At 53.9% G+C, this 24,828-nt stretch overlaps 4 protein-coding genes across 4 annotated transcripts; 3 read left to right on the top strand and 1 right to left on the bottom strand.

Moving 5' to 3' along the window:
- Window positions 1-1,543: 1,543 nt before the first annotated feature.
- J4E79_005658 (uncharacterized protein) lies at window positions 1,544-3,579 on the top strand (the record flags this gene model as incomplete). Its single annotated transcript, XM_049354536.1, has 7 exons — window positions 1,544-1,782; window positions 1,830-1,987; window positions 2,040-2,209; window positions 2,265-2,473; window positions 2,525-2,604; window positions 2,656-3,337; window positions 3,390-3,579. The coding sequence occupies 7 exons, from the start codon at window positions 1,544-1,546 to the stop codon at window positions 3,577-3,579; spliced, it is 1,728 nt and encodes a 575-aa protein (XP_049210659.1).
- Window positions 3,580-5,565: 1,986 nt separating this feature from the next.
- Window positions 5,566-6,949, bottom strand: J4E79_005657 (uncharacterized protein; the record flags this gene model as incomplete). The annotated part of the gene is made up of 3 exons (XM_049354535.1): window positions 5,566-6,280; window positions 6,331-6,643; window positions 6,691-6,949. The coding sequence occupies 3 exons, from the start codon at window positions 6,947-6,949 to the stop codon at window positions 5,566-5,568; spliced, it is 1,287 nt and encodes a 428-aa protein (XP_049210658.1).
- A 2,732-nt stretch (window positions 6,950-9,681) lies between these two features.
- On the top strand, window positions 9,682-11,240 carry J4E79_005656 (uncharacterized protein; the record flags this gene model as incomplete). The annotated part of the gene is made up of 3 exons (XM_049354534.1): window positions 9,682-9,726; window positions 9,776-10,853; window positions 11,131-11,240. 3 exons carry the CDS (start codon window positions 9,682-9,684, stop codon window positions 11,238-11,240), a joined length of 1,233 nt encoding a protein of 410 aa, XP_049210657.1.
- A 2,922-nt stretch (window positions 11,241-14,162) lies between these two features.
- J4E79_005655 (uncharacterized protein) lies at window positions 14,163-17,519 on the top strand (the record flags this gene model as incomplete). The annotated part of the gene is made up of 1 exon (XM_049354533.1): window positions 14,163-17,519. The coding sequence occupies one exon, from the start codon at window positions 14,163-14,165 to the stop codon at window positions 17,517-17,519; it is 3,357 nt and encodes a 1,118-aa protein (XP_049210656.1).
- Between the last annotated feature and the right edge of the window lie 7,309 nt (window positions 17,520-24,828).

Below are 24,828 nucleotides of genomic sequence, written 5' to 3'. Positions count from 1 at the left end.
GGTTTTACTAGGCATTTTGAAAAGCTCTAGCGCCCGAAGGCGATGAGTGCTTTATGTCGAAATTCGAATGACTGCTTCAGTTTGATACGACGTTATGGTCTAGCAGTAGTCTCTCCAACTTGCTGTTTCTCCCCCACGTAGGGTTGCTTTGCTGAAATAGCTTCCGATCAAGAATGCTACCACCCAACGGTGATAGTTGTACAAAAAAAACTCTCAGTACGTGAGCTGCTGACCTGACTGCATTAGTGAAGATGTAAAAATATATCGACTGCTGATGTTTGCAGCGCATTGCGCTGAATGATATGTACCGAATGATAGGCTTTGCAAAGTCGCAACTTCGTGTACTTTCTCACACTAGGAAACCGGGCCTCTTAATGCATCAACGCATGACTTGGTTCCATCGTCAAAACAACAATCAGCCATGAGATACTGGTGCACATATTCCACCCGGGCAATATCGATATCCGGAGGGCGTGCATTTCCCATTTCGATGATCGATTGCCGCTTCGTGGCCCTACCGCGTCAACGGTGGCAATCTCCCGAACCAGATTTATAGAGCGTGCCGTGCCGTGCCACCACATAAAATGCGGTATTCGAAGCCGTGATGCCGATCATGGCAACAAGCACGGTGGTAGTGTGGCAGGTGCGACATGCCAATAACTCGGGGCCTCGCGTTCAGCCTCGTTATCGTGCTAGTGCTCGGCTATACAGCAAGAATAGACATCGAGGTGCTTTTTGTCAAGATTGAGAAATGCGGAGACCGTGAGGCGCTGCTTGGCCGAGCTACAGCATCTGGCGAAGTGTTGATCAAAGATAGGAGGGGCAGGAGAGAGGGACTGAAACGCAATTATAAGCTTCGTAACTGGCGATCAAAGATAAGAGAACGCATGTAAAGGTAGTGTCAGGGTTTTGCGCAAGCGTTGGTGATGCGTGCGGTTACAATGCGAGAAGACCGCAGTGTCAGGAGGAAGAGCAGCCAAAGAAAGCATTAGCGTTACCGCTTTAAGCCTAGACATCATCTGCACGCGGGAAGGGTCCACAGATCATCGCAGCTCCTTGTTCACGACATCAACTCGTGCGCCACGCTGTAATCGTACACCCGGCTCGAGTATTGAGTGATGAAGAACAGTATAGCGCTCTTCTCTTGTCTAGATCTAATGATGCCGACTACACTGACTACAACCTCGTGGCGTACCGCCGCAGATCCCCCTTGACTTTCTTTTTCTCGGCTTTTCTCAACTCAACTCAACGTGCAATTTTCGATGGCCCAACTCTCCTTAACTTCCTTTCCCAAGATGGTGGATCCTGGCTCGATCAGAGGAGTCACTACATACTGATCCGCATGCTTGGGAGTCAGCCACAACAGTCCCTGCGCCTGTCCTTCGTTTTGTGAGATACGCAGGATCTATCACATGGCCCATGCCTCATCAAACGATCGGTTCTGTTCTCATACGTCAACAACAATGTTTAATCGCTCTCTCCTTAAAGCATTCGAGATGCCTCGTCATCCGCGGAAACAGGCTGGTCGAGTTTCCTTCCCAAGATGCATTCTCCCTTTGTCACTCGTTCATTTGTTTTCGTCGGCTGTTTGATACACAGCATACGTGCCACTCCTTTAGCAAACGTAACTCTACCTTCACACATTCCAGTTCCTAGCCCGACCGGCGTACCACCATATGACACGATACCCTCAAACAATAAGACCGAAAGATGGGACAGCCCCGAATACACATGGATCTTCCAGTATCCCCTACCAATACCTGCTGTGAAGGAGGCCAAATTGTAAGTACTCATCATGTTGAAAGTGGCCGAACGCTGACAGTGGATAGCACCTACACCAATGAGACTACCGGCGCCGTTATCGACTACTACGAGGTGGAAGTCAAGGCTGCCACCCAACAAATATACCCCAATCTACCAGCCACTACTCTATACACATATGATGGGTCGTCACCGGGACCGACATTTATGATGCGAAAAGGGCGAGGTAGGTCTCGGCTTCATTCTGTCTATGAAGTCAAAGCTGATTCAGTTATCAGAGGCAGTAGTGCGATATACAAACACCAGTCCAACAAATTCATCAGTCCATGTTCACGGCCAGTACAACCGTGCTCCGTTCGATGGCTGGGCCGCAGACTACGCATTCCCTGGTCAATACAAAGACTACTACTACCCGAACGCACAGAACGCTCGAACTATCTGGTACCATGTCAGTTTTTCTCAACCGCCCTTCATTTTGTTGCCCGCATATTGACTCTTAACAGGACCATACCGAGCGCCAGACCGGTGAAAATGTATACAGAGGTCTCTCTGGGTTCTACATCATATCGGATGAAGATGAAGAATCCCTCGGCTTACCATCTGGTGACCATGATATCCCATTATCCTTGAGCGCGAAAACATACAATCCTGATGGCTCACTCCTCTTCGATACGAACAACAACACTGGACTGTGGGGCGATGTAATCCATGTGTAAGCGCATATTGTTTCCAGCAGCTAAATTTGGAGCTGACCCAGAAATAGAAACGGTCAACCATGGCCGTACATGAATGTCGAACCACGCAAGTATCGCTTCCGTATTCTCGACGGTACCATCAGCCGTTGTAAGTCAACCTGCCGTGTATACCATTTACAACTCCATTAACGACATATAGCTTTTGTCCTATACCTGCAAGACGATACGACTGAGGAGACCATAGACTTCACCATGATCGGCTCGGATGGAGGACTTTTCTCCCACCCCGTGAACACATCGAACTTCGCTATTTCCGAAGGTGAACGCTACGAGATCGTCGTCGACTTCGCCGACTTCCAAGGCAAAAACATCACAATGCTCAACGAGCGCGGAATGGTGGGAAACCTTGACTTCGCCGCAACTGATCGCGTCATGCGCTTCGTAGTCGGCGACACCGTGACAGACTGCACCAACAACGACCCCATACCATCCGACCTTCGCTACATCCCTCCTCCCCCGGAAACCAACGTCACCAAGAGTTTCAAATTCTCGCGAATCGACGGCGAGTGGCTCGTCAACGGCGTAGGATGGGAAGACATCGAGAACCGCATCTTGACGAGACCTGTCCTGGGGGAGGACGAGATCTGGGAGTTGAGACACGGAGGTGGAAATGCCTCGCACCCTGTTCACATCCACCTGGTCGACTTCCAGGTACTGTCTCGTACGGGGAATCGTAACGAGGTGATGCCATATGAAGCAGCGGGTACGAAGGACGTTGTGTGGATCGCTCCTGGTGAAGTCGTCAGGGTTGTGGCTCGCTACGCGCCGTGGGCAGGTGTTTACATGTTTCATTGTCATAATCTCGTCCACGAGGACCATGAGTAAGTTTTGTCGGATACGGTAGTCACGAAGTTTCATACTAACAACACGCAGCATGATGGTGGCATTCAATGTCACGAATCTTGAGAAATGGGGCTACGACAACTCCACCATGTTCATTGACCCCATGGAGCCCAAGTTCCGACCGAAGAACGTTGACGACGCGGACTACACTGAAGAGGCTATACGAGACAAGCTGGACTGGTTCTACAGTCTTAACGCCTACGAAGAGCGCTCTGAGTGAGGGGACGTGGTTACATATCGCCAAACATTTCTCGTTGTCTATTCTTCTCCTTCCGTATATACCAATACCATCCATCTCTCTCTCATCTTCCGTGGCACCGAGATCTCCACAGTGGAGTGATGTTTGAAACTAAACATCTGACGCGTGACAAAACGATCCACCGATGTACACGTGTATGGAATGTGGTCTTTGTTTTCGTTGAGTCCTCTACACGCCGGCTCGCCAATCGGATTCGAGTAGCGCAAGAAACCTACCATTCAGCCAAACCTTCACCAACATCTTGGCCTTGACTAGTGATTCACGCCGTACCAGCTTCACGTACGACAATAATTTCCCAGCCCAACGTACCACATCACATGGAACTCTGTACAAGAGCGTACACGTTGACTGCCGAGCGGACCATCGGCCATTTGCATTAGCGACCGCTTATCTGCAACCCTCAACTGCAGGGTCCAGCATACCTATCAGCGCAGGTCGAACAGCCTGCCGCAAGGCTTCATTACGGACCGACGAGAACCAAAACGCCTCAGCCAGCGGGGAGACGGTAAAATCTGCTCACTTGCCAGAAGGGGAAAATGAGACAGACGGGATCTTCAGTGTCAGATTGGCTGTCAATCAGGATCACTGGTCTCATGTTTGACCAGCTACCCCCCAACCTCTACATGCTTCAGCCTTGAAAGAACGCGCAAGGTAATTCCTCGTTATTTGACATCCAGCATTGCCCGCAAGGCCACCCCAGATCGTCAGCGGCCGGCTGTTGTCAAACGAGTCGCGGGGTCCAGGGCCATGAGTCAAGGCGCGAACTCAGACTGTCAGTGTCGTGTCGGGCTCATCTCGAGAGTTTAGAGTATAGCCGTATGTTTGTCTCAGCATTGTTTGTAACACTATTCCGCCGGTCGTCCCTCATCCACCCGTTGGCGAAACGATAAGATTGCGCGAAAGTGGGATGAGGATGGTTCATCCGTCGTGTGCCCCTCGCAATGAGGGGGGTCCACATGTGGCCCATGTTGCAACGTCGCCTCGTCGATCGATTCGAAACATGTCCGAGCTGCTGTGCTGTGCTCTACAGTACATACGGTACACCACGGCCGTTGGAAGATGTGTTATCCGTGCCGAGGACATGGTCCACCTATGCATGTCACATGCCGTCGTATCAGTATCTCGTAGTAGTGGAGCCAGATACGAAATCGCGATGATGGACCTAACCGTGTCTTCGCAACTTCCTCTTACAGTTGCGGAACACGTTCCGCCATTGACAGTCACGCAATCGACTCTCTCACAATCCTTCCAGCCCACAACACCCACAATTAACTTCCTACAGTCTCACTCCACATCTCTCTCATCGCGATCCCATCGGCGAGGCTGTTCTCGGCCGTTTCTCGTTGGTGACGTGGGCTGATATCATAGAGGCCGTCGTAATACAAGTGGTCGCTGGTCGCACTAACCGGCGACTACGAGCCATCTCGGCCCGACTCAGGCGGTTCGCAATACAAGCTTCGCGGTGTTGAGCGCCGTGTGGAAAGTGCCGGGTAACGCGGCGTTGCGCTCCTCGTCATTCCGGGTGGGAATGATCGAATCGGAAGTTGCCGCCGACACTCGCTCGCTGCCTTTTGGTAGGATCTATCGTTGAGGCATTTGTAGGCGAGGTGATGGGATGAATAAGGCCGGATCGACTTGCTTGCGAATGCAGACGTCGGTAGTTGATTCATGTAGATAGTCATTTGGTTTGAAACACGCGATGCTCTTCGTTAGTGATCAAAGTGAGGATGTGCAATAGAGAGATTGGTTGATTGAAGTGACTAGGCAATTTGTGCCTGCCTTGTATGAATTGTGTTTGTGTCTACTATTGCGCGATCTAGCTATGTCTATCATCTATAGCGACTGCTGCAGTGACTCTTGCCGAAATCAGATGAGGTACTACCCAAACGCCGTGCTATGCAGAAAGGAAAGCAAAGAATAGAAAGAGAGAAGAGAGTCAAAAGACATCTACTCCTCGAGCACACCAGTCTCCATCATGCTCTCCCGGAGAGCCTTCTTGTACTCGCGCTCCATGCCGTGCCTGACGGCGTCGAGAACGTTCTTCACAATAGCCTTGGGCTCAAAGCGAGGTGTGGTGCCGCGCTGGTAGACACCAGTCTCGACTAAGATAGAGTACCAGTTTGCGGAGTCGGTGTGCTCGTTGTACTCGTTGGTACCCCTCACATCGGACTCGGGTGTGTCACCTACAAAGTAGACTGTTGAAGGAGCCGAGTTGATGCCGTGGGTGTCGCGACGCCACTCGGCAAGAAGGCGGGTGGCGAACTCGAAAGTGCCAATCTGAGGCTTGCCAAATGCGGTTGTCTTGAGCTCGCGGCCAGTGACAGCCTTGAACATGGCCTCGAGTGAGACACGGAGAGCACCCATACCAATACGGGTAAGGTCATGCGAAGCACTCCAGACGACATCGTTGTGGGAGAAGAAGACTGGTGGGCCTTCGTCAAAGTTGGCAGATCGGGTTCCGAGACGACCGTTCTTCGACATCAGCAGGTCGAGGATAATCTGCTGATCCGATGCCCAATCGCGAGAATCGGCGAACACGAAAATGGCGTCAATGTCGACCTCAGCGAAGTTGCGGACTCGCGAGTTCTTGTATTCTTCCTCAGTGAGCTTGCGGAAGGGTGTAGTATCTTGGTTGTCTTTGATAATGTCTCCTGGAGTAACGCTGGAGCAATGTTAGTCGATGTCATGAACAGAAGTGACGGACCAACTTACACATCCTTGAAGCCGTAGCCCTCAGCGACAATGCGGCACTTCTCGCCCTCGCCTCCAACGACGAGGACGGTGTTGTACTTCTCTGCCATCTCCCTCATGGGTGTGTGGCCGCAGATGAATTGTCCAGGTGATACTTCCATCTCCATTTGCTTGCTGAGTTGCACGCATCGCTCGGCTTCAGTCTTGCCACCACCGTTTGTAACGAAGATGTATGGTACAACAATGCCGTACTCGTTCTCACCGTTGAGCATCTTCATGGCTTCAACGGCTTCAGGGATAGGTCGTCCACCTCGGATGAGGACACCATCGATATCTAGGATGCGTTAGAAAAGACTTGCTTTCCCAGGGTGACTAACATACCAAAAGCGAAGGCGTATTTGTCCGTAACTGATGTCTCTGGGGGGGTGTAGCCAGGAGATCCAGGAGTGTTGGCAGCGTCAAGGTGATGTCTGGCGGTCTCGAAGGCACTGGCGATCTCTGATGCTTTTGACGAGGGGGCCATGAGATGTTGTGGGGGGACGACGACCGTTGGGCCCATCTTGATGTTCTCGCTGGTAGCCTCACTGGCAGAGAGGCGACGCATGCCCGTTGCAGGGGCTGCTAGGGAGGGTGCCGACATGGTGATGGAGTGTGTGGTGTTTGGGTTCGAGGAAGTTTGCAACGTGTGTTTGTTGCAAGGAGTTATACAGTTGTGGTTTGAGCAAGTTTGAAAACGCTGGAAGTCCAACAGCCTTTATAGTTTGCGAGCCCGATAGATAGGTAATGTCTCCAGAAAACCCCTCAAAGGAAGCGGAGAGAACTGTGGGTATGTGGGTATGTGGATTTGTGGAGGTGGGTTGCTGGTTGGTTTGCGCGCAGATACCCAGAGTTTTATACCGAAGAGACAAGGTAGTCTGTACTTCGCCCCCTACACTACTCAAACGTCCACTGCAACTCTAGCGGCACGGTACACTGCGCTTCTGCGTAAATGTGCCGGACCCTGAACGATAAGGGTATGGCTTGGGATTCTGTTGGATGGCATTGCGTAGATCTATGGCGTCACTCGGGCAGATTGAGGGCAAGGGACGGTTTTGCAACACCGGAATTCGATAGCGGTAGGGAGAGCCCAGGCGTGCGCTTCTGACATGTGGTGAGAGATTGTGGCATGTTTCTCGATGCCCATTCGACAAGTAGTCTGGTAATGTTGCAATAATAGTGGGTATGACAGTCACGGTACAGGGCCTCCTGCATCTCAGGCGGTCTCAAAGTATTGCCGTCCCATGCGCGCCATGTGGTAGACGGCCGCGGTTGGTGTTGCTGTGGAACTGTGTTGCAGAGTTTTGAGGGTCTTTTGCGCTAGTGATGTCATATCTGATTAGCTCGCATATCGCTTCGGCGCCTTGGAACAGCCATTCGAATCGGCTGGGGCATCCGCAAATGAAGAGCCTCAGGGACTCAGGGCAGGCGATGCTGATGAGTCCCTTTGGAGTCTACCAGCTCCGATCGATAGCTCCTCGTTTCCGGCGAGAACCATCCGGCCGACAATTATCGCCAAGTATCGGAAGCTAGATGAGGCAACTTGAGGCTCAAACGTAGGCTATCTCGGCAGACATGCCAATCCGTCTTAGGCTCTTGGGCTCTTAGCCTTCGTCCGTCGTCACCATATCGAAAACTGACCTCGACTAAATGATACAGCATCGATAGAGACGAGATACACCTGCGATTCCATGCGCGGGCCTTATCGCTACCTTTCACATGTCGAATGAGACGACTGACGCACCTCTCTTCCGAGTGTAGGCGCGTGCATTGAGCCATATCTCCCCAGCTTACATGTGGTGGGCCGCGAGTAGAACCAGTACCCACAGGCATAGTCTCAGGCCATAGCGCTTGACGTAACTGTACATGAATGTACACCGCAACTGGCGGCGCATGCGCAGTATGGACTGCGGCGCCAGGAAGCATGTATGCCATCATTCCGCATTATAGGATCGGGCTGCCATTGTGGATATGAGTGATATTTACTCAAAACCAAGCTCAACACCTGGTATAGAAAAACACAAAAAGAAACCCTCGAGAACGAAAGTTGAACGACTGTTGACGATTAGTGGTTGGCGTAGTGGACGTAGATTGAGGCATTTGGGTGGGAACGCAACACGAGTGCCTGGTCAGTTTGGGAGAACACATTTAGCGGCCAGTCAAGTCGCGCATCCTGTGCACATTGGCGCTTTCAGAATGCCGCAAGACCCGTTTAGGACCGGAATCCCCTCTGCAAGGAGCAATGATCTGAAGTAGCTCCAGCATTATGCAGGAAGCGCACTTATCGCGACCGGTGTTTTGGCTGCGAATTTTAAAGAGACGGATGAACGGGGTTTCGTTGGAGGTGGTGGAGCTTTGTATGGGGCTTTGGTCGTCGAGCACGTTCTTCTCCACCTCTCCACGATTTCCCCAGGAGTTGCCCCAAAGTTTTCGCGTTGTGGATAACTCTAAAATCGGCTTTGCAGAACTGGAAGCCCTCGCATATGTTGCTGTATGTGTTGAAGGTGGTGTAGCAGCGCGATGATCTTTTAGGTCCCTTCTCCACCACCTTCTGGCCATGAAGGTAGAAGATTTGCTACACCCACGGGGTTCCCGTCGCAGGGTCTCGGCACATCTGCGGCGGTCCACTAGTTTTGCGGAGGGAAGATGGAGGAGGCGCTGATCGATCAGGAGATTGGACCCTCGCATCTGTAGTCGTTTTGCCGCCGGCACGACAGATCCGAGCATGAGTCGCGCAAGACACTCGAGCTGTACAGCTGAGTCTAACCGAGGAAGATGAGTAGGCCAGCGCTACGAGAGGCGGAGTGACGTGCTGCAGTGGTGTTGCAGCTTCGGGGTTCATGAGGGTGACGTGAGAGAGGAGCCGCTGAGGGGAAGGAGCAGCCCATCGCCAGTCGGCAAGCGCGCGCGCAGCACCTGGGCAGCTGCAACGAGCAAAGTGCTCATCCCCCAAGCACAACTCAGGATATGCTCTCCATCGGTCCGCGCATATCGAGGACAGCGACAGGAAAACTTCGACGCGTTCGAATATGAACTGGACAGGTGGCTCGCTACAGCGCACCAAGAAAGCCAACACGGGCGTGGTCCAACAGCAGAAAGCATACTTTGCCCGAGCGCGGACACAGCTCCAAAATGATACAAACGCTCCCGTCGCTCCATTTCGCCCTAGCTATTTGCAAGACGATGGGGACTCCTACCTTTTAGGCATAGCACCATCTGGCTCAGGCTCTCTGCGACACACCGGGCACGCAGCAAAACGTCGCAACGAGAGAACGCAGCCTGAGCACACGCCAGGCAACTATCAGCCAACCGCAAAACGTCGTGAGACAACACCCCATGGAGAACCACACCCAAACGATCGGCTTACTCATAAAGGTAGTAGTGACGGCTCGTCACTCTTGCCCAAGTGACCGCAGATACTAATCAATAGATAGACTTGCGTGACGGAAAACGTCAGGCCTCCGAAGTGGATACGGAACTGCACTTACTCGAAGCGAATAGGAAAAGGCTCTTAACACAGAAAGATTGGGTCGGCATCGACCCATCGAAGCCGGTCAGTCTGCGGTTCCGCTCGAGCAGAGAGAAGAGCAAGATCGGCAAGCGCAGAAGAACGACAAGAGGACGCGGTGCAGCCCCAAGACGAAAGGACAAGGATGAATTCGAGAATGAAGTCCACAACTTTGCAGACGATGCCTTTGCCCAAGTCCTTGGAGATAGTGGTCCACGCCAGCGTCTGGATGATGTTCGAATCCGGATTGGCACAGATGCAATGACAAACACTTACTCTACACAATTGGACCAATATGCGCAGTCGCATGCTTCCTCTGAATCCATGCTTTTCGACCAGGAAGAACTGCTTGCACAGCTACGCTCAGCGAAGCCACCTGCCGACCTTGAGCTTCTTGCAGCAACTAGTGCTTTCGAGCAAGCTGATGTTGCTTCCCGTGCGCCATCGACCGGTGAACAACCTCAGCACTATGGCCTTGCTCGGCGCAGTGTAGCTAGTCCTTCTCCAGACGCTTCTGAGCAAAAGAGCTTCACGGGTGACCAGATTGAGCTGCAGTGTCAACCTGCGACGATGACTTCTCGTGAAAACGAGAGCTCTACGCATGACTTCCGACTCACACACCATGCTTACGGGGAAGAGCGCGCATTTCGTCTCGCCTTCAGCGGCTCCAACTCTACTGCAGGTGCCCGTGGTCGCACTGCATCGGATGGCAACCAGATCGGTGAGACAAAGCCTTTTGACGATCCAGACTCGGTAGGTGAGTCCAAGACGGGATATGTGCATCAGCACAATATTGATAGGGAACGATCAGTCGGTGTTGACGTTTCTGCTGCCAATGCAATCGTCGATGAGGGTCCCTGGAAGACGTATCTCGCAATCTCCGATGGTTCAAGCCACTCCGACAAATCCATTCCATCCAGAAGCAGCGTCCCGCATGATTACCCCGCCAAGAGACATAATAACGAAGCTGCAATAGACTGGTCACAGCATGCCACTCAAGGTCAGGGCAACGAGAGTCGCATTAGCTCGTCCTCCGTTTCCGCCTCTTTGCCGTCTTTGAAGAGAGGTGTAAGAAAACCAATGTCGGCGCATGCCTCCGACATGGCCCTCATTCGTCGGGACAGACCGGTCAACGCTGCTGTGCAAAGTCTGGACGAAGACGAGAAGAATTGGCAAGCGTTTGTTTTTCAGACCGACGATAACGATCAAGGAATGCATGATCATGCATGCAAGACATCCCCGCTGGTTCCAAAATACTCGGAGAATTCATCCTCAAGGTGTCTGCCACTATCTCGTGCCGTCAGCTCTGTCAGCCCTGCAACGTTCGAGTCTAGACCTCGAATTGCTTCTGGCACGGGCTATGACGCCTTGGAATCCAGAGCTTTAACGCCATCAACATTCCTCAACGACGGTCCATTGGGACTTGGTGGATTTGTTGAGGGAATGAGCGGGAATAAGCAGGGCGAGAAGATGTCGGGTCGCAAAGTGTTCGACGGGCAGTCCCATGCATCTCTGCAGAACCACGCTTCCTCAGACATCATCTCCTCAAGGGTCTTCAGTAGCACAAAAACGTCCCGCAACCTAGATGGACATGCCAGCGCCGTTGCACAGCATCCAACATGGTCGAACAGACGTATATTGCGAGGAAATTCGCAAGGGTCTTCCTCTGGCTGCGATATCCTGACGAGCGATGACGGGGCACTCCACCTCGTCGATCCTAACAAACGTTGACAAGGTACATGCTGGTTGGCCGTCTCAGTGCGGACGCGGGATGCCTGAGGCTGAAATTTGGTGGAAAGTTTCGGCTCTTCCTGTAACATGGATTCGCCATTTCATGCCTATCGATATCGCAACGTCGTACCGTGGTAGGCTAACAATCGGCGTGCGACCTACTGCCATGAGCGAATCAAAATATTTTATGGGGCCTACATGTTCTCATTGGCGCAGATTGTGTACGATGGGCAGTTCATGCCGCAGTCCGGTAGCATGAGCTCAGCTCAGCTCATGGACACAATAAGATTCCGATCGTCCGCGCTGCTCAACATCCGGACAGCATCGGCAGCGCAAACATGGAGCAGCAGAGTGATGCAAAAGCTCAATGCAGAAAGCCATGTGAAGATTCCGATATGAATGTGTGGAGGCATCACCCTTCGCACGGTGAATGGGTACAGGGCACTGAATGCATGGTATCTTGGCCAGAGATGCATGTCATCGCTGCAAATGTTTCGAGCAGGCTCAGAGCAGGCGGGGCTACGTGCAGCGCTATTTCGGGTGAGCCCTACGAGTTGTGACAACACAGTGCCGGCCATCCTTACTTAGCGAACGGCAACGACGACAACGGCGAGCCTACCGGATATGCGTCCGAGGGGCTGCCAGAGGCCGCTGGTGCCCAAGGGCCGAATGCGGTGCCACGACATCAGGGCATGAAAGGAATCAAGGCATGAAAGCGGCAGCTCAGAGTACCTACTGCGCATCAAAGAAACGATTGGACAAAGCGCAACGATGGACTTTGATGCATCACACCGCCCCAAGTCACATGGACAGTACGAAAGTGGAAAGCCCGGCACGTTGGCATCGTGTGCGGTGATGTGCGGGGGCGTCGTGGTTTGATTGGCAGCAGGGCGCCAGGGGCAGGAATCCTTCCTTCTCGAAGCTGTGGAAAGTTTGTGGAACAATCACGCGACTCGCAGTGGCAGGGCGATGCGGATACGGGCATTGGGCGCACCGCATTGTCGCGCCATTCTTTGTGAGGAGCGGGACGTGCTGGAATTGTGAAGCAGCCGAGTCGGCTGCAGCAAATTGAGGGGCCAGCAGAAGGTTGGAGGGCGTCGACGGCGGATCCCTGACTCTGCGCCGGCCGTCAGAAGCCGGCTATGATGATGGAACCGTTGTGCCGGCTTCGCACTTGGGTTTCACTTGCCCGCGCGCCACGTGTGAGAGATGGGGGATTCCACCGCCACACATGGGGCGTTTGCAGCGCCGATGCGACTGGCTGGTGGGTTGTTTCCAGCGACTGTGGGCGGAATGCAGTACACTCATTGCTTCGTGTGACTCGGACTCACCGTCTTGCTGTGCCAGGCCAGTCAGAGCTAGTATACCGCGCGCACACGATGTAGCAAACATGACGACGGCGCATCAAAGTTTTAACAGGCCAGCGCAACATACCGGTGAGTCAAAGCTGATCGACGACACACGAACCGAACAGCATCAGGGCCGCTGAGGTTGCTTCTTCGTGCAGCCATGCCATGCCCGCTCCGGAAGGCACGGCATCGTGACAATGGGCTATGGATCAGACTATGGAGCATGGCTCCCTGTGATGCAACTCGGTGGACAATGAACAAGAGCAGAACATGCACTGCCCTGTCATCGCATTGTGCCATGCTGCGGCGCTGGGTGCCTGTGGAATGCCGTGGCCGTGATGCTCAGGCGTCGAACGGTGAGGCGCCATGATTGGCGGACCCCATAGTATAACCATGGGCTGCGTCATACAGGACACCGTTGCTCAGTGGGGCCTCACCCAGTGTCGCGGCTCTCGCAGTCGAGCGCTAGGCCAGGAGACAAACAGGGAAGTGCCCTCGGAGCCCGAATTGAGCGGAGGCGGATGGAAGCCCGAATGACTAGGAGTCAAGGGATAATCGTGTGCTTGTAAGATTTAGCTGAAAATTCGGTGAGCGCCTTGTCTGTTCCTGGCCCAAAGACGGCCGCCAAGCGCAGCCGTTGCCCATATACTACTACCTGTCTGCCCTACAGCCCACTCCTCTCGCACACTATCCACCAACTATCCACACTACGCCCAATTGCAGACGCACAAGACCCTCACACCACCGAGTATTCACCACCAATTCCACCACCTCACTCACGATACGCCGCCTCACCACACCCTTCTCCGCATTTCCTGCAGCGCCCACTCGCGCGCTGACTGATTTTCGCCCGCCCTGGTCTGCCGACGCGATTCGCTTGCAACCCCCACGACTGCTCCGGAGTACTCAGATCCCAAATTATCCATGCAGAGTGCATGCAAGTCAATTCTCCAGTAATCCCAGCTGACCTGCGTCTGCATCTTCGCGCAGCGCGCGCTTCCCAAGCCCGACTCGTCATAGCCCAAACGCATTCCGTCAGTCTCACGATGCGAAGCTGCTCCTAGCCTACGCTTTTCCACCAGGACCCAGCAGGCTGTTGATCCTGACTGCTTTTATTACCCAGAGGCGCCCGCTCGCCGTTACGCTCCTTCTCCCTCACCACGGCCCGCGCCATGAAGATTTACTAGCCCGCCCCGTCACATCCTCTTGCTTGTTCCACACCACCAACCATGTCGCTGCTGCACGACGCCATCTCGCGACCGCGCATGCCCTCGCCCTCGCCCAGCTTCGGACGCGCCATCACCATACCCGCCCGCTCCAGTCCCGCGCTGACGGCCTCGTACCTCAATGGCTCTCTCAATGGCTCCCTGCAGTCCACGCCCGAGGGCATGGTGCCCGTCTCATCTTCACTGCCGGCCATTCCCTCCTACACCCTGCCCGAGTCGCTCCTGCCTCCACCACCCGTCCAGTCGCCGCCCACGTCCTCACCGTCAGCCATGGCCGAGGCCCTAGGAAAGGGACCAGGTCTGATCCGCAGAGTGAGCCGCGGCGCGCAGGGCATTCCAGGTCGCTTCCGCCGAGGCAATGCGTCTGCGCAGCGCGACAAGAGCTCCGGCCCCGTCATCATGCGCCGCCGCAGCGACAGCAGGACTGCCGCCGACGCCGACACTGGCATCTCCGACTTCGACGCCTTTGAAGAGGAGGAAGCCGTAGAAGACCCCTTTGAGCCCATCCACGGCCTCGGCATCTCACACCCAACCCCCAGCTTCAGCTCGATACCAGACGCCGCCGTCGTCGCCCCCGTACGCAACTCGCGCCTCGAGCAAGGCACCGTTTTGAGAAAGATTACCAAGAAGGAGAAGAAGGAGATCAACCTGCGGCTCGATCTGGAATCAGCCAAGGTATTCTGGGATTCCTCGCGCCCCTCCAAAGCCTTCTACATCGACGATGTCAAGGAGATCCGCTCAGGTCCGGAAGCTAAGCACTACCGCGAAGAGTGCCAACTATCCGAGAATTGGGCCCCCTACTGGTTTACCATTGTCTACACCGACACAACACGCTCCAAGGGCCGGATACGGACGATGCACTTGATTGCGCCTGACGTTGGCGTCTTCAACATGTGGACTCAGACGCTCGAGTCTGTGTCGCGCAACCGCATCGACCTCATGGCCGGCCTCTTGGGCTTTGCCGACAAGAGCGCGAAGCTCGTCTGGCAACGCGCAATGAAGAAGCGTGGCGAGGGCGACGAGACACTTGACTTCCCCAGCACCGTCGAGCTGTGCCGAAGTCTACACATCAACTGCACCGAAGCCACCCTTCGCGCCTACTTCCAGAAAGCCGATACCCTCGACGCTGGAAAACTAAACCAATCGCAATTCTTGTACTTTGTGCGCCGCCTCAAGGAGCGCAAAGACATCAAGGCGATCTACAAAACCTACACGTCTGGCTCAAAAATTGAGATGGACAAGTACACTTTCTTCGACTTTTTGCAGCGCGAGCAAGGCGTAGACGTGAACGCCGATCTCGAATACTGGACCAACACCTTTGAGAAGTTTGCACGTGCAACAAGACCCAGAATGGCTGCTACTCCGACCGAAGGCGGAGAGGTCCCATTGCCATTGGCTATGAACTTCCCCGCTTTCCAGACGTACCTGACTTCGGCTGCCAACTCCATCCTCAAGCCAGTCGGCCAGCCACAGGAACTCAACCGACCATTGAACGAGTACTACATCTCCAGCTCACACAACACTTACCTGCTCGGCCGTCAAGTTGCAGGCGAATCAAGCACTGAGGCGTACATAACTGCGCTTCAGAAGGGCTGCCGATGCCTTGAGATCGACTGCTGGGATGGCGCCGACAACATTCCGGTCGTCATGCACGGCCGCACTCTGACCAAGAGCATCCTCTTCCAAGACACCATCAAGGTCATCAACAAGTACGCCTTCACAGAATCACCCTACCCAGTCATCCTCTCGCTTGAGGTGCATTGCTCTCCAGTTCAACAGTCTGCCATGGTCAAGATCATGATGCAGGAATTTGGCGACAAGCTGGTTCTCCAGCCACTAGACTTTGAGTCGCAGTCGCTACCCTCACCAGAAGAGCTGAAGCACCGCATCCTCATCAAGGTCAAGCGTGCTGCTGGCGATGAGATCGACACCAGGGCTCTTATGGGCGAAATCACTTCCCGAAGACAGCGCAGCTTCAGCTCCCCTTGGTCAAGACCTGTCATACTGAACGACAACCTCATCCCAAACTCGCCTCTTCTTTCCAGCCCGCCTTCAATGAGCCCACCAGAGCGAGCAGCATCCTTCTGGGCAACACCCCGAACTTCAAACAACACGCTACCCACCTCCGCAGCTGTGAGCTCAGCTGAAGACAGCGACAGCCCCAATGCAACCACTGCCGAGACTGCTGAGGTAGTAGATGATCGCCGTAAGCCGAAGAAGGCCAAGACCAGCAACATCACGAAAGAGCTCGGCAACCTCGGTGTCTACACAAGGGGAGTTAAGTTCACAGACTTTGGCAGCATGGACGCAAACACCTTCAACCACGTCTTCTCTATCAACGAGCGTGCTTTTGAGAAGCTCACCAAGCCTGGAGCCCGGGAGAAGCACTTGCTTGAGGAGCATAACATGCGTTGCCTCATGCGCGTCTACCCTCACGCCTTCCGCATCAACTCATCGAACTTCGATCCTCTCAAGTTCTGGCGTCGTGGCGTCCAGATGGCTGCGCTGAACTGGCAAACCTATGACCTCGGTCAGCAGTTGAACGAGGCTATGTTTGCTGGTGGCGAGGATCGCACAGGCTACGTGCTAAAGCCAGCCGCACTTCGTCTTGAATCACAGACCCCAGTCATTGGTCACAGGAAGGCACCTAAGAAGGAAGTCAAGTTCACTGTGCAAATCATCTCTGCTCAACAGCTCCCGCGCCCCCGCGGTCTCGGACAGGAAGCCAACATCAACCCGTATGTTGAGTTTGAGATGTACTGCGCCGAAGACATGGGTGCGAATGCCACCGGTATCGGCGGACAGGACGCATCTGCTCGCAATGGCCACTCTGGCATTGGCAACCCTCTGCGCAAGCGAACACGCATCGTGGAGGGCAACGGTTACAACCCCGAGTTCGGCAACGAGATTGATATGACAGTTACGACCAGGTACCCCAGCCTTGTCTTCGTCCGCTGGACTGTCTGGAACTCGCTCGATGCCCGAACCACCAATCACGCCCCTCTTGCTACATTCACCGCCAAGCTCAACAGCATCCAGCAAGGCTACCGCCATCTCCCGCTTTACGACAGCAATGGCGAGCAATACCTGTTCTCCACTCTCTTCTGCAAGATCAAGAAGCAGGACATTGTCGACGCACCCGAGCCTGCCGCCAACGCTTCTTGCGGATCATCCATTGAGCCTACCAGCCCGCTTCAAGAGCCCACCAACACCAAGGCAAGCCGCAGCTTCGTGAGGCGCTTGATCAGCCGTGCACCCAGTGAGCGCAGGAAGCGCAAGGAAGAGCAACAACGCGCGGGAAGCGAGTCGCGCGAATCCGACCTAGACTCCATCAGTCGCTCGAGCACGTTCGAGCGATAGCGTAGCATGACGCCACTGCTTGCAGCTGACGACGCGCCACGCGTCGATCCGACTTGTATCATACATCTCATCTGTACCGACCTCTACTCTGTTATCCCACGGCGTTCCGGTTCGGCATCTTCCATTGGTGCCTGGCGCCACGACAAGGGTCACGGCAAACAATTCCGACCCATCCTCAATCCAAATACCGCGTCCTGGCGCAACCGCATTGTGTTGGCAGGCCCGCTTCCGACGGCTATCAAAACTCCATCGAACCGCAACTTGGCCTCGGCACTCAAAAGTTATCGTTGATCATGTGTCCTCTTGGACACTGATCGCCTCGTCCCACTCTTCGCTTTTAGCATATACCCGTTTCTATAACCAATACTTTGTTTTCACATCGGTCATCGGCGCAACACTCAACCATGGGGGACCAACAAGGATAGTTTGCCGGCGAGCAAACTTTGACCTTAGTTACTGCATCTTGGCGATATCCCATAGACTTGCTTCTTGAGCTTCATCGCTCGATCATCACCTGTACAAAGCTTCTACTGTTCTCTCTTATTTCCTTTGTTAGCAAACTCTTAACGACGCTACGACAACATCAAAACTGCTTTGCATAGCATTGTTTTCAATTGCCGAGCCTGCGGTGCGGGGTTTTCGCATGGTCGGTCGGCTGTTGACTTTTCGGTTTGTTTTCTTTCTTTCGTCTCCTCCTTCCGATAGAGGACGATCAATTTCGCTTCGATGCAGGACATGGTTTGGTGCAATCTTTTTCTCTTCACTTCTATACGTGGGCCGGCCCGGTCTTGCATGCTAGTCTTGCAAGGAAGAGGGGGGTGGGCATTGGCGCATGTTCACTCTTTGGCCCTTTGGCTTGTTGTGGGTAATGGGCATGGCATTGGCGTGGGATAAGGTTAATCATCAGGAAGATACCACTCAACAAACATTTAGAAATGATACCACACGGCTTCAGCGCCACGATTGCGCAGATTTGGAAGTCAAATTTCCACACAACCCTCCTTCTCGATGCTTCCATGCTCTGACCACCGTGAATGATGACCACACAAAATATTTTTCCCGTCGCTCAGGAGACTGGCTGGACTGGAACTGGCGGAAAGGGGCGATGGGTTGGGAGCGGGCTGGCCTTGCAGCCCGATCGACGCAGCCGTTCACGATCTTCGTCTCGAGAGCACGAGCTACGCTCCCTCTCAACCACTTCCTCGGAGCCGCACAAGGCCGCCGCAACGCATGGCGCACGGCAGACATGGTAATTTGAACAATGACATTTCCAGCTAACCTCTGCCTGCCACCACGGCCGTGGTTGACGTGGCTAGCTTCCGTCCTAACCTCGTGTTCTCTCTTCCAAGCTTTTAACCATCCGCACGCACGCACACTACAGCTGCGCTTTACTATTGCAGTAGCTTCTTCGCGAAAATGAATGAATGACTTCTGGCTTGCCAACACACCCCACACTCGCTCTCCACATGCAGCACTAAACACGTCTTACTCCGCACCCCCCATCTTCACTACATCATGACAACACTATGCACTTGCATCTGCAACCAACAGTACCGTACAGTACCGCTCTAGCTAACGTGCGGAGAAAACCACAAGCTTAGCCACCTATTTCGTTGGCGTTGACAAAAAAGAAAAAGGAGCTGCAAAAGCCGGTCGTCGATCTGGACCGCTCTGTGGCGCACGGGTAGGGTTGTGAAAGCAAAAAGTGTAAACCTTGCGCACGCATGTCCGCCCGAAAGCTGTTCGCTCGCTGGTTCGTAGGTTCCCAGTGACGGCGGACGGAAGTGTGGGTTCAGAGTTCCCCGCAGAGCACGGGAACGCAAAAGCCACTATCCGGTCTTGCGGGTGTTGCGGATGTGGTTTGGGCGCAGAGGCTGGACTGGGCCATGGATTTGAGTGGGAGAGGCAAGGCTGGCCAGCAGGAAGTGAGGCAAAGTGGTGAGGTAAGGGGAAAGAGAAGATTGGGTTTGGGCAGTGGGCCTTGCGCGAAAGCATGGAGATGCGCGATGGTGTTTACTGTACTGATGATGTGATGATGCCTCCGTACCGAAAGTATGGAAGGAACCGTTCGAGGCTGGCAGCCTGCGCGTGCGTTGGGGACACGCGAAAAAGCAAAATCCAAGGGCGGAACCAGGACGGCACGATCCGATCACCGCGGTAACGTTACACAACCTCCATGGCGTATTCAACCAAGTTCAAGCTCAAATATACGAAGCCTCGAGTCAAAATTCAATAGTCTTGCTGCCTGCCTGCTTGCCTGCCTGCGGCTGTGCCTGTGTGACGCGAACTCTGGTCTTTTGCGGCTGTGCGTGCGCTCTCCTCTGCGCATTCGTCCGCCTTCCTTCGTTTCGTTCCTTCCCGTTTCTGACCTATGGCCGTGGATTACTACGGAGCAGTGTGCAGCATGCAGATGGGCTTGGATCATGTACCGAGTCATGAGCCATGTGTATATATGTATAGTATGTTACACAGCATGCACGCAATACGTAGTGTCCGAGCGCAACGCAGCGTTCCTTCGGCGTGAGGTGTTGCTAAGTCGCGCTGCACGTACGCACGCACGCAGGGCACGCATGTCGCGGGTAGGTAGACAAGGGCGTGTGTTGGTTAGGTAAGTAGAGTTTCGGTTTCCCGCTGCTGGCGCTCTGCTCGCAACCTCTCGATGTAGATCTTGGGCTTGAGGCACACATTGGGCATCGGAGATGGTGGATGCGAAAGCATGCAGAACATATGCGAGACATTTACGATGTGGATGTCACTCTCTCAGTACGTGAATGGCTCGCCTGGCAAGAGCTATCACGAATGCGACTGTCGCTTGAGGGAGAAAATCTTGGAAAGGATTGCGGGGCCGAGCTTTCATGTACGTGTTCATGTACGACTGCCCTGCGAGGCGGGTGGATGCGGAGCTGAGAACTGCCATGCGTGATTTGTTCGAAAGTCTATTTGCTCGGATGCTGATCCGATGTGTTTTACATGTCACGAGTATGCTGTGTGATGGGTATGTAGCAGCGGGAAAGGCAGGTGGGTGTTGTGCCTTGCGTTTACGATGCTGTATGACCGTGGAGTAGGACCGATTACACTATCTATTGCGGAGGTTGCAGCATGCACGAGGCTGAGAGTGGATGTTCGCTGCACCGAAAAAAGAAGATTCCAAAAGGTGAGGCATATCGGATTTGTGTCACCGTGATTTCTGATCGGTGGAGATGATGCTCCGATTCTCTCGTAAGCATTAAGCTGAGTTCTGAGTTCGCACGAGCCTCGGGGCGACTGGTATGGGTACCTCGCTTCTGCGGGGCGTAACTGTTCTATGTAAGGACTCTGCGAAATTGGTAAACTCCGCAATTTGTGAGATAAGCGCGCTCGACTCGGTGGTAGGTGCTGGGTATCCACTCTGTTCCTTGACTGCGAGGCTTGCAGTGTGGTGTTTACCGCACGTGGCGCCGTACTCCGATCAAACGTCAAGCCATTGACTTGAGGCTGGAATGTCCTTCCCGCGCCTTTCGCATTCGCCGATCAACTTGTGCAGGCGACTTGTGCAGGCGCAAGCCGCGGTTACTCAAGATTTCTTCATCAGAGTCTTCACCAAGCAGGGTCCCACAGTGGATATGCGAACCAGGCGCTGAAGAACGTGGTACTTCATGTGGGGGCTGCGCATGAACTGATAGCCCGTCAGATGTGAAATATTCCGGTGGGCTGTTGATCTTGTGAATGAGGCGTCCTGCATGATGTAGGCGCAGGAAGTCGTCGCCTGATGGAGTCGATGTAAGATCGTATATGCATGTGGAATCAAACATGAACCTCAATGGTGCCGTCTCTCGCTTCGCATTGTCGGGAATGTCGGATTGAAAGATGAGCGTTGTGCATAAGCTGCTGACTAGCAGGAGGCTTGCAGATGCATGACATTATCATTGCGATAATGACGAGATGACCTACTTCGGATTATTTTGCAGTACGGGTGTAGGGATGTTCATGTCTCAACAGGCATTGTAGGTCAGAAACGAGACTGCTTACTAACATATATCCAGGTAGCTGGTATATTTGGTCACCTCTTTGAAGCCGCAAGTGCCGCGAGAAGGTGATCAATCAACATAGAGTGATTGATTCTGATGGCCCAAGTGTCGATCAACATTCTGAGTACGAAGCTCATTCGATAATGCTGATGCGGTTATCTATGACACGACTGTTCGAGCCGGCTGCATATGGCGTGGTTTTCAATGCGTCAGGTATCATTGGCGCGGTACAGTCGATCATGTTGCTTCACTCCTGTTCCTTCAGCCCGCCGTAATATCGAATAGTCCGGGGCCTTATTCTTCAGCGAAGCGACGGAGTAAGCTGCGCGTGGACCAAAACGTGTACACGTAGCCTCGCGGCATCATACGGAGAGGTTTCATGCCTCAGCCAAGTCGTAACATGCGGTGTTTACGTATTTCGGATCGCACGCCATGGTCGCTAGATATTGTGAATTTGCGATACACATGGACCGAAGTACCTCGCGATGCTCTCTGAGCCCGTGCAGCCAAAGTCATGAGTAGTGGCTTGCAGCTTGGAGGCAACGTCACCCCTGCTAAAACTATATCGTAGGCTGGCTGATACAGTGTGCGCATGTGGCTTGGAGGCAATGCCAGTGGTAGAAACGCATGCAAGTCGTGCCGCAAGACTGCACCCCGCATGAGGTAAAGAAGCGGTGATCGATCATTCGGCCAGTCCCGTGCGGCACGTTGTTGCCTTGTCTCCTGGAACCAACGAGCCTACCAGTGTGGATACTGCGGCTGCCGCCACTTCCAATGAGTAGGTGTGGGGCACTCGGATGCTCTCCGGCGATAGTGCTCGGCGGGTTGGCATCGTATTGCGTCGGCAGTACGCAGCATCGATGTAAAGAGAGCGAATATATCGTCATGTATCAGTACATTGATGTTGTACCATTACACAGACGTGGGGGTTGGAAATGCTCGCTTCGTAGAAGAGCTGTCAACAGGGGTAACCAGAATTTGTGTCGCATTTCCAAGTCGCTGCATACACACTATTATATCTTAGCAAGTAGGTAGTATGTAAGACTATGTCTTACATGTTGCTTGTGGATTGCGACACAAATTGTAGCCACCCTAGTGCTGTTCCGGAGCTGGCAAACGCCGTCGATGGCGTCCCTGTCCGTTCGCTCTTGTGAAATGTTCTTCAAGTCGCGAAGATCTATCTTTGCGAGTTGTATAGTGTGTTCGGATAACGTAAGCCGCGCGCCCTTACTTGGCCATCGTGAAAGCGAGATATGGTGACTGTTGAGACATCCGGGTTCGCATTTGAGCAAAGTGCCATTAAAGAAAATCATACCAACCGCTGCGTTTGACGTCATACAAAAAAACGTAGGCGATAAACGCGAGTGATATCCTCTGTAACATGAGGAATCCGTGGAAGCCGTGAACGGTTTTGGCAGGCATAGTCGAGTAGCAATCGCGGACTCCTCAACTCGCACTGTATCGGACTTTGTAAGTAAAGACCCCAAACATGGCGTGCATGAGGGCGTACGGTTTCGACACATCCGTAGAAAAGACGTTGGCACTAGAATAAAGGGTCCATTAATGCGGCTCTGCTGCAGGTCATTTCACTGACGATCAAAAGCCGTTGTGAAACCTAGCAGAGCGCCACTGCCACAGACGCAGGCCTTGAAAGTGAATGGATGTATGAAACGGCGGTATTGAGCGGTAAGAGAAGAGGGAGAGAGACGGGACTCGAGCTATGGTCTTGATGACAGAGTGAGTGTCTTGTGGAGGAAAGAGCGATGCCTCAGGTAAGAAACGCGCTAAGCCTTGTGCTCCGACATTCCGACCCCGCTGAATTGCTGCAACCTTGAGACACAATCTTTCGCCGCCACCACCACTTGCGCGCGCAAACACGCCAAGCGCTACCACACAACCTCCCGCTGGAAATGGTGTGAGCAGTCGACCTGATCACAAACCACCCACGACATTCCCGGCAGCAACTGCCCCCGAAATCTCAACCCAACCCCACAAATTTCGAATAAAGCAGGAGCCTTGGACGCGAACCTTCATCATGGAGGGCGCCTTTACGCACATGGGCAACCACCTGGTGTCCGATTCGGCTGCCACCATCAACGCCGGTGACGTAGACGAGGGCATCCTCGACGGCGATCTTGCACGCGGTGGTCTTTCGCGTAGGCGACGCGCAGATGATGACGAGGAGTACGATGAAGACGACCTGGAGAGCATGGCTAGCATGCCAGTCGGTGGACGCAACGGCCAGTCTGCTATGCGAGCGGAAGACGCCGAGGTCGAGCTACCAGCACACGCTTGTAGGTAATGATGGGTTGGGAGGGAATGAGAGGCATACTAATATCCCGACTAGGCGCATACTGTGGTATTCACAACGCCGGCAGCGTCGTCAAGTGTCTCGCCTGCAGCAAGTGGTTCTGCAGCGCCCGTGGCAACTCGTCCTCCTCGCACATCATCAACCATCTCGTCCGCGCCCGTCACAAGGAAGTCCAGCTCCACCCCGCCTCCTCGCTCGGCGACACGACGCTCGAGTGCTACAACTGCGGTACTAAGAACGTTTTCCTCCTCGGCTTCATCCCCGCCAAATCAGACACCGTCGTCGTCCTCCTATGTCGCCAGCCATGCGCCTCCATGCCCTCGCAAAAGGACATGAACTGGGACGTGTCGCGTTGGCAGCCGCTCATCGAGGACCGCTCCTTCCTTCCTTGGCTCGTACCTGCCCCGACCGACCAGGAGCAGCTCCGCGCTCGCCACCTCAGCCCCCAGACGATCGCGAAACTCGAAGAGCTATGGAAGGACAACGCGAATGCTACAATCGCCGATCTTGAGAAGGGTGCTGGTCAAGAGGAGGTTATCGCCAAGGTCCTGCTGCGCTACGATGACGCCTTCCAATACCAGAACGTCTTTGGTCCCCTAGTCAAGATCGAGGCCGACTATGATCGCAAGCTGAAGGAGTCGCAGTCGCAGGACAACCTTGTCGTTCGCTGGGACATGGCCCTGAACAACAAGCACACGGCCAGCTTCATCCTCCCCAAGCTCGAGCTGGGCGACGTCAAGCTCGCAGTCGGCGACGAGATGCGCTTGCGCTATACAGGAGAACTCCGTCCACACTGGGAAGGCGTTGGATATGTCATCAAGATCCCAAACAACCAGTCCGATGAGGTGACGATTGAGCTGCGCACCAAGGGCGACCACAAGTCCGTCCCTACCGAGTGCACCCACAACTTCAGCGCCGACTACGTCTGGAAGGCCACTTCGTTCGACCGCATGCAACACGCCATGAAGACCTTTGCCATCGATGAGATGAG

The sequence above is a fragment of the Alternaria viburni genome (genome assembly GCF_023758015.1).
Source record: "Alternaria viburni strain BMP 2772 chromosome Unknown scaffold_11, whole genome shotgun sequence".
Classification (NCBI taxonomy): Eukaryota; Fungi; Ascomycota; class Dothideomycetes; order Pleosporales; family Pleosporaceae; genus Alternaria; species Alternaria viburni.
The sequence above is the reverse complement of the archived record's forward strand: the minus strand, read 5'-3'. Positions and strand labels throughout refer to the sequence as shown.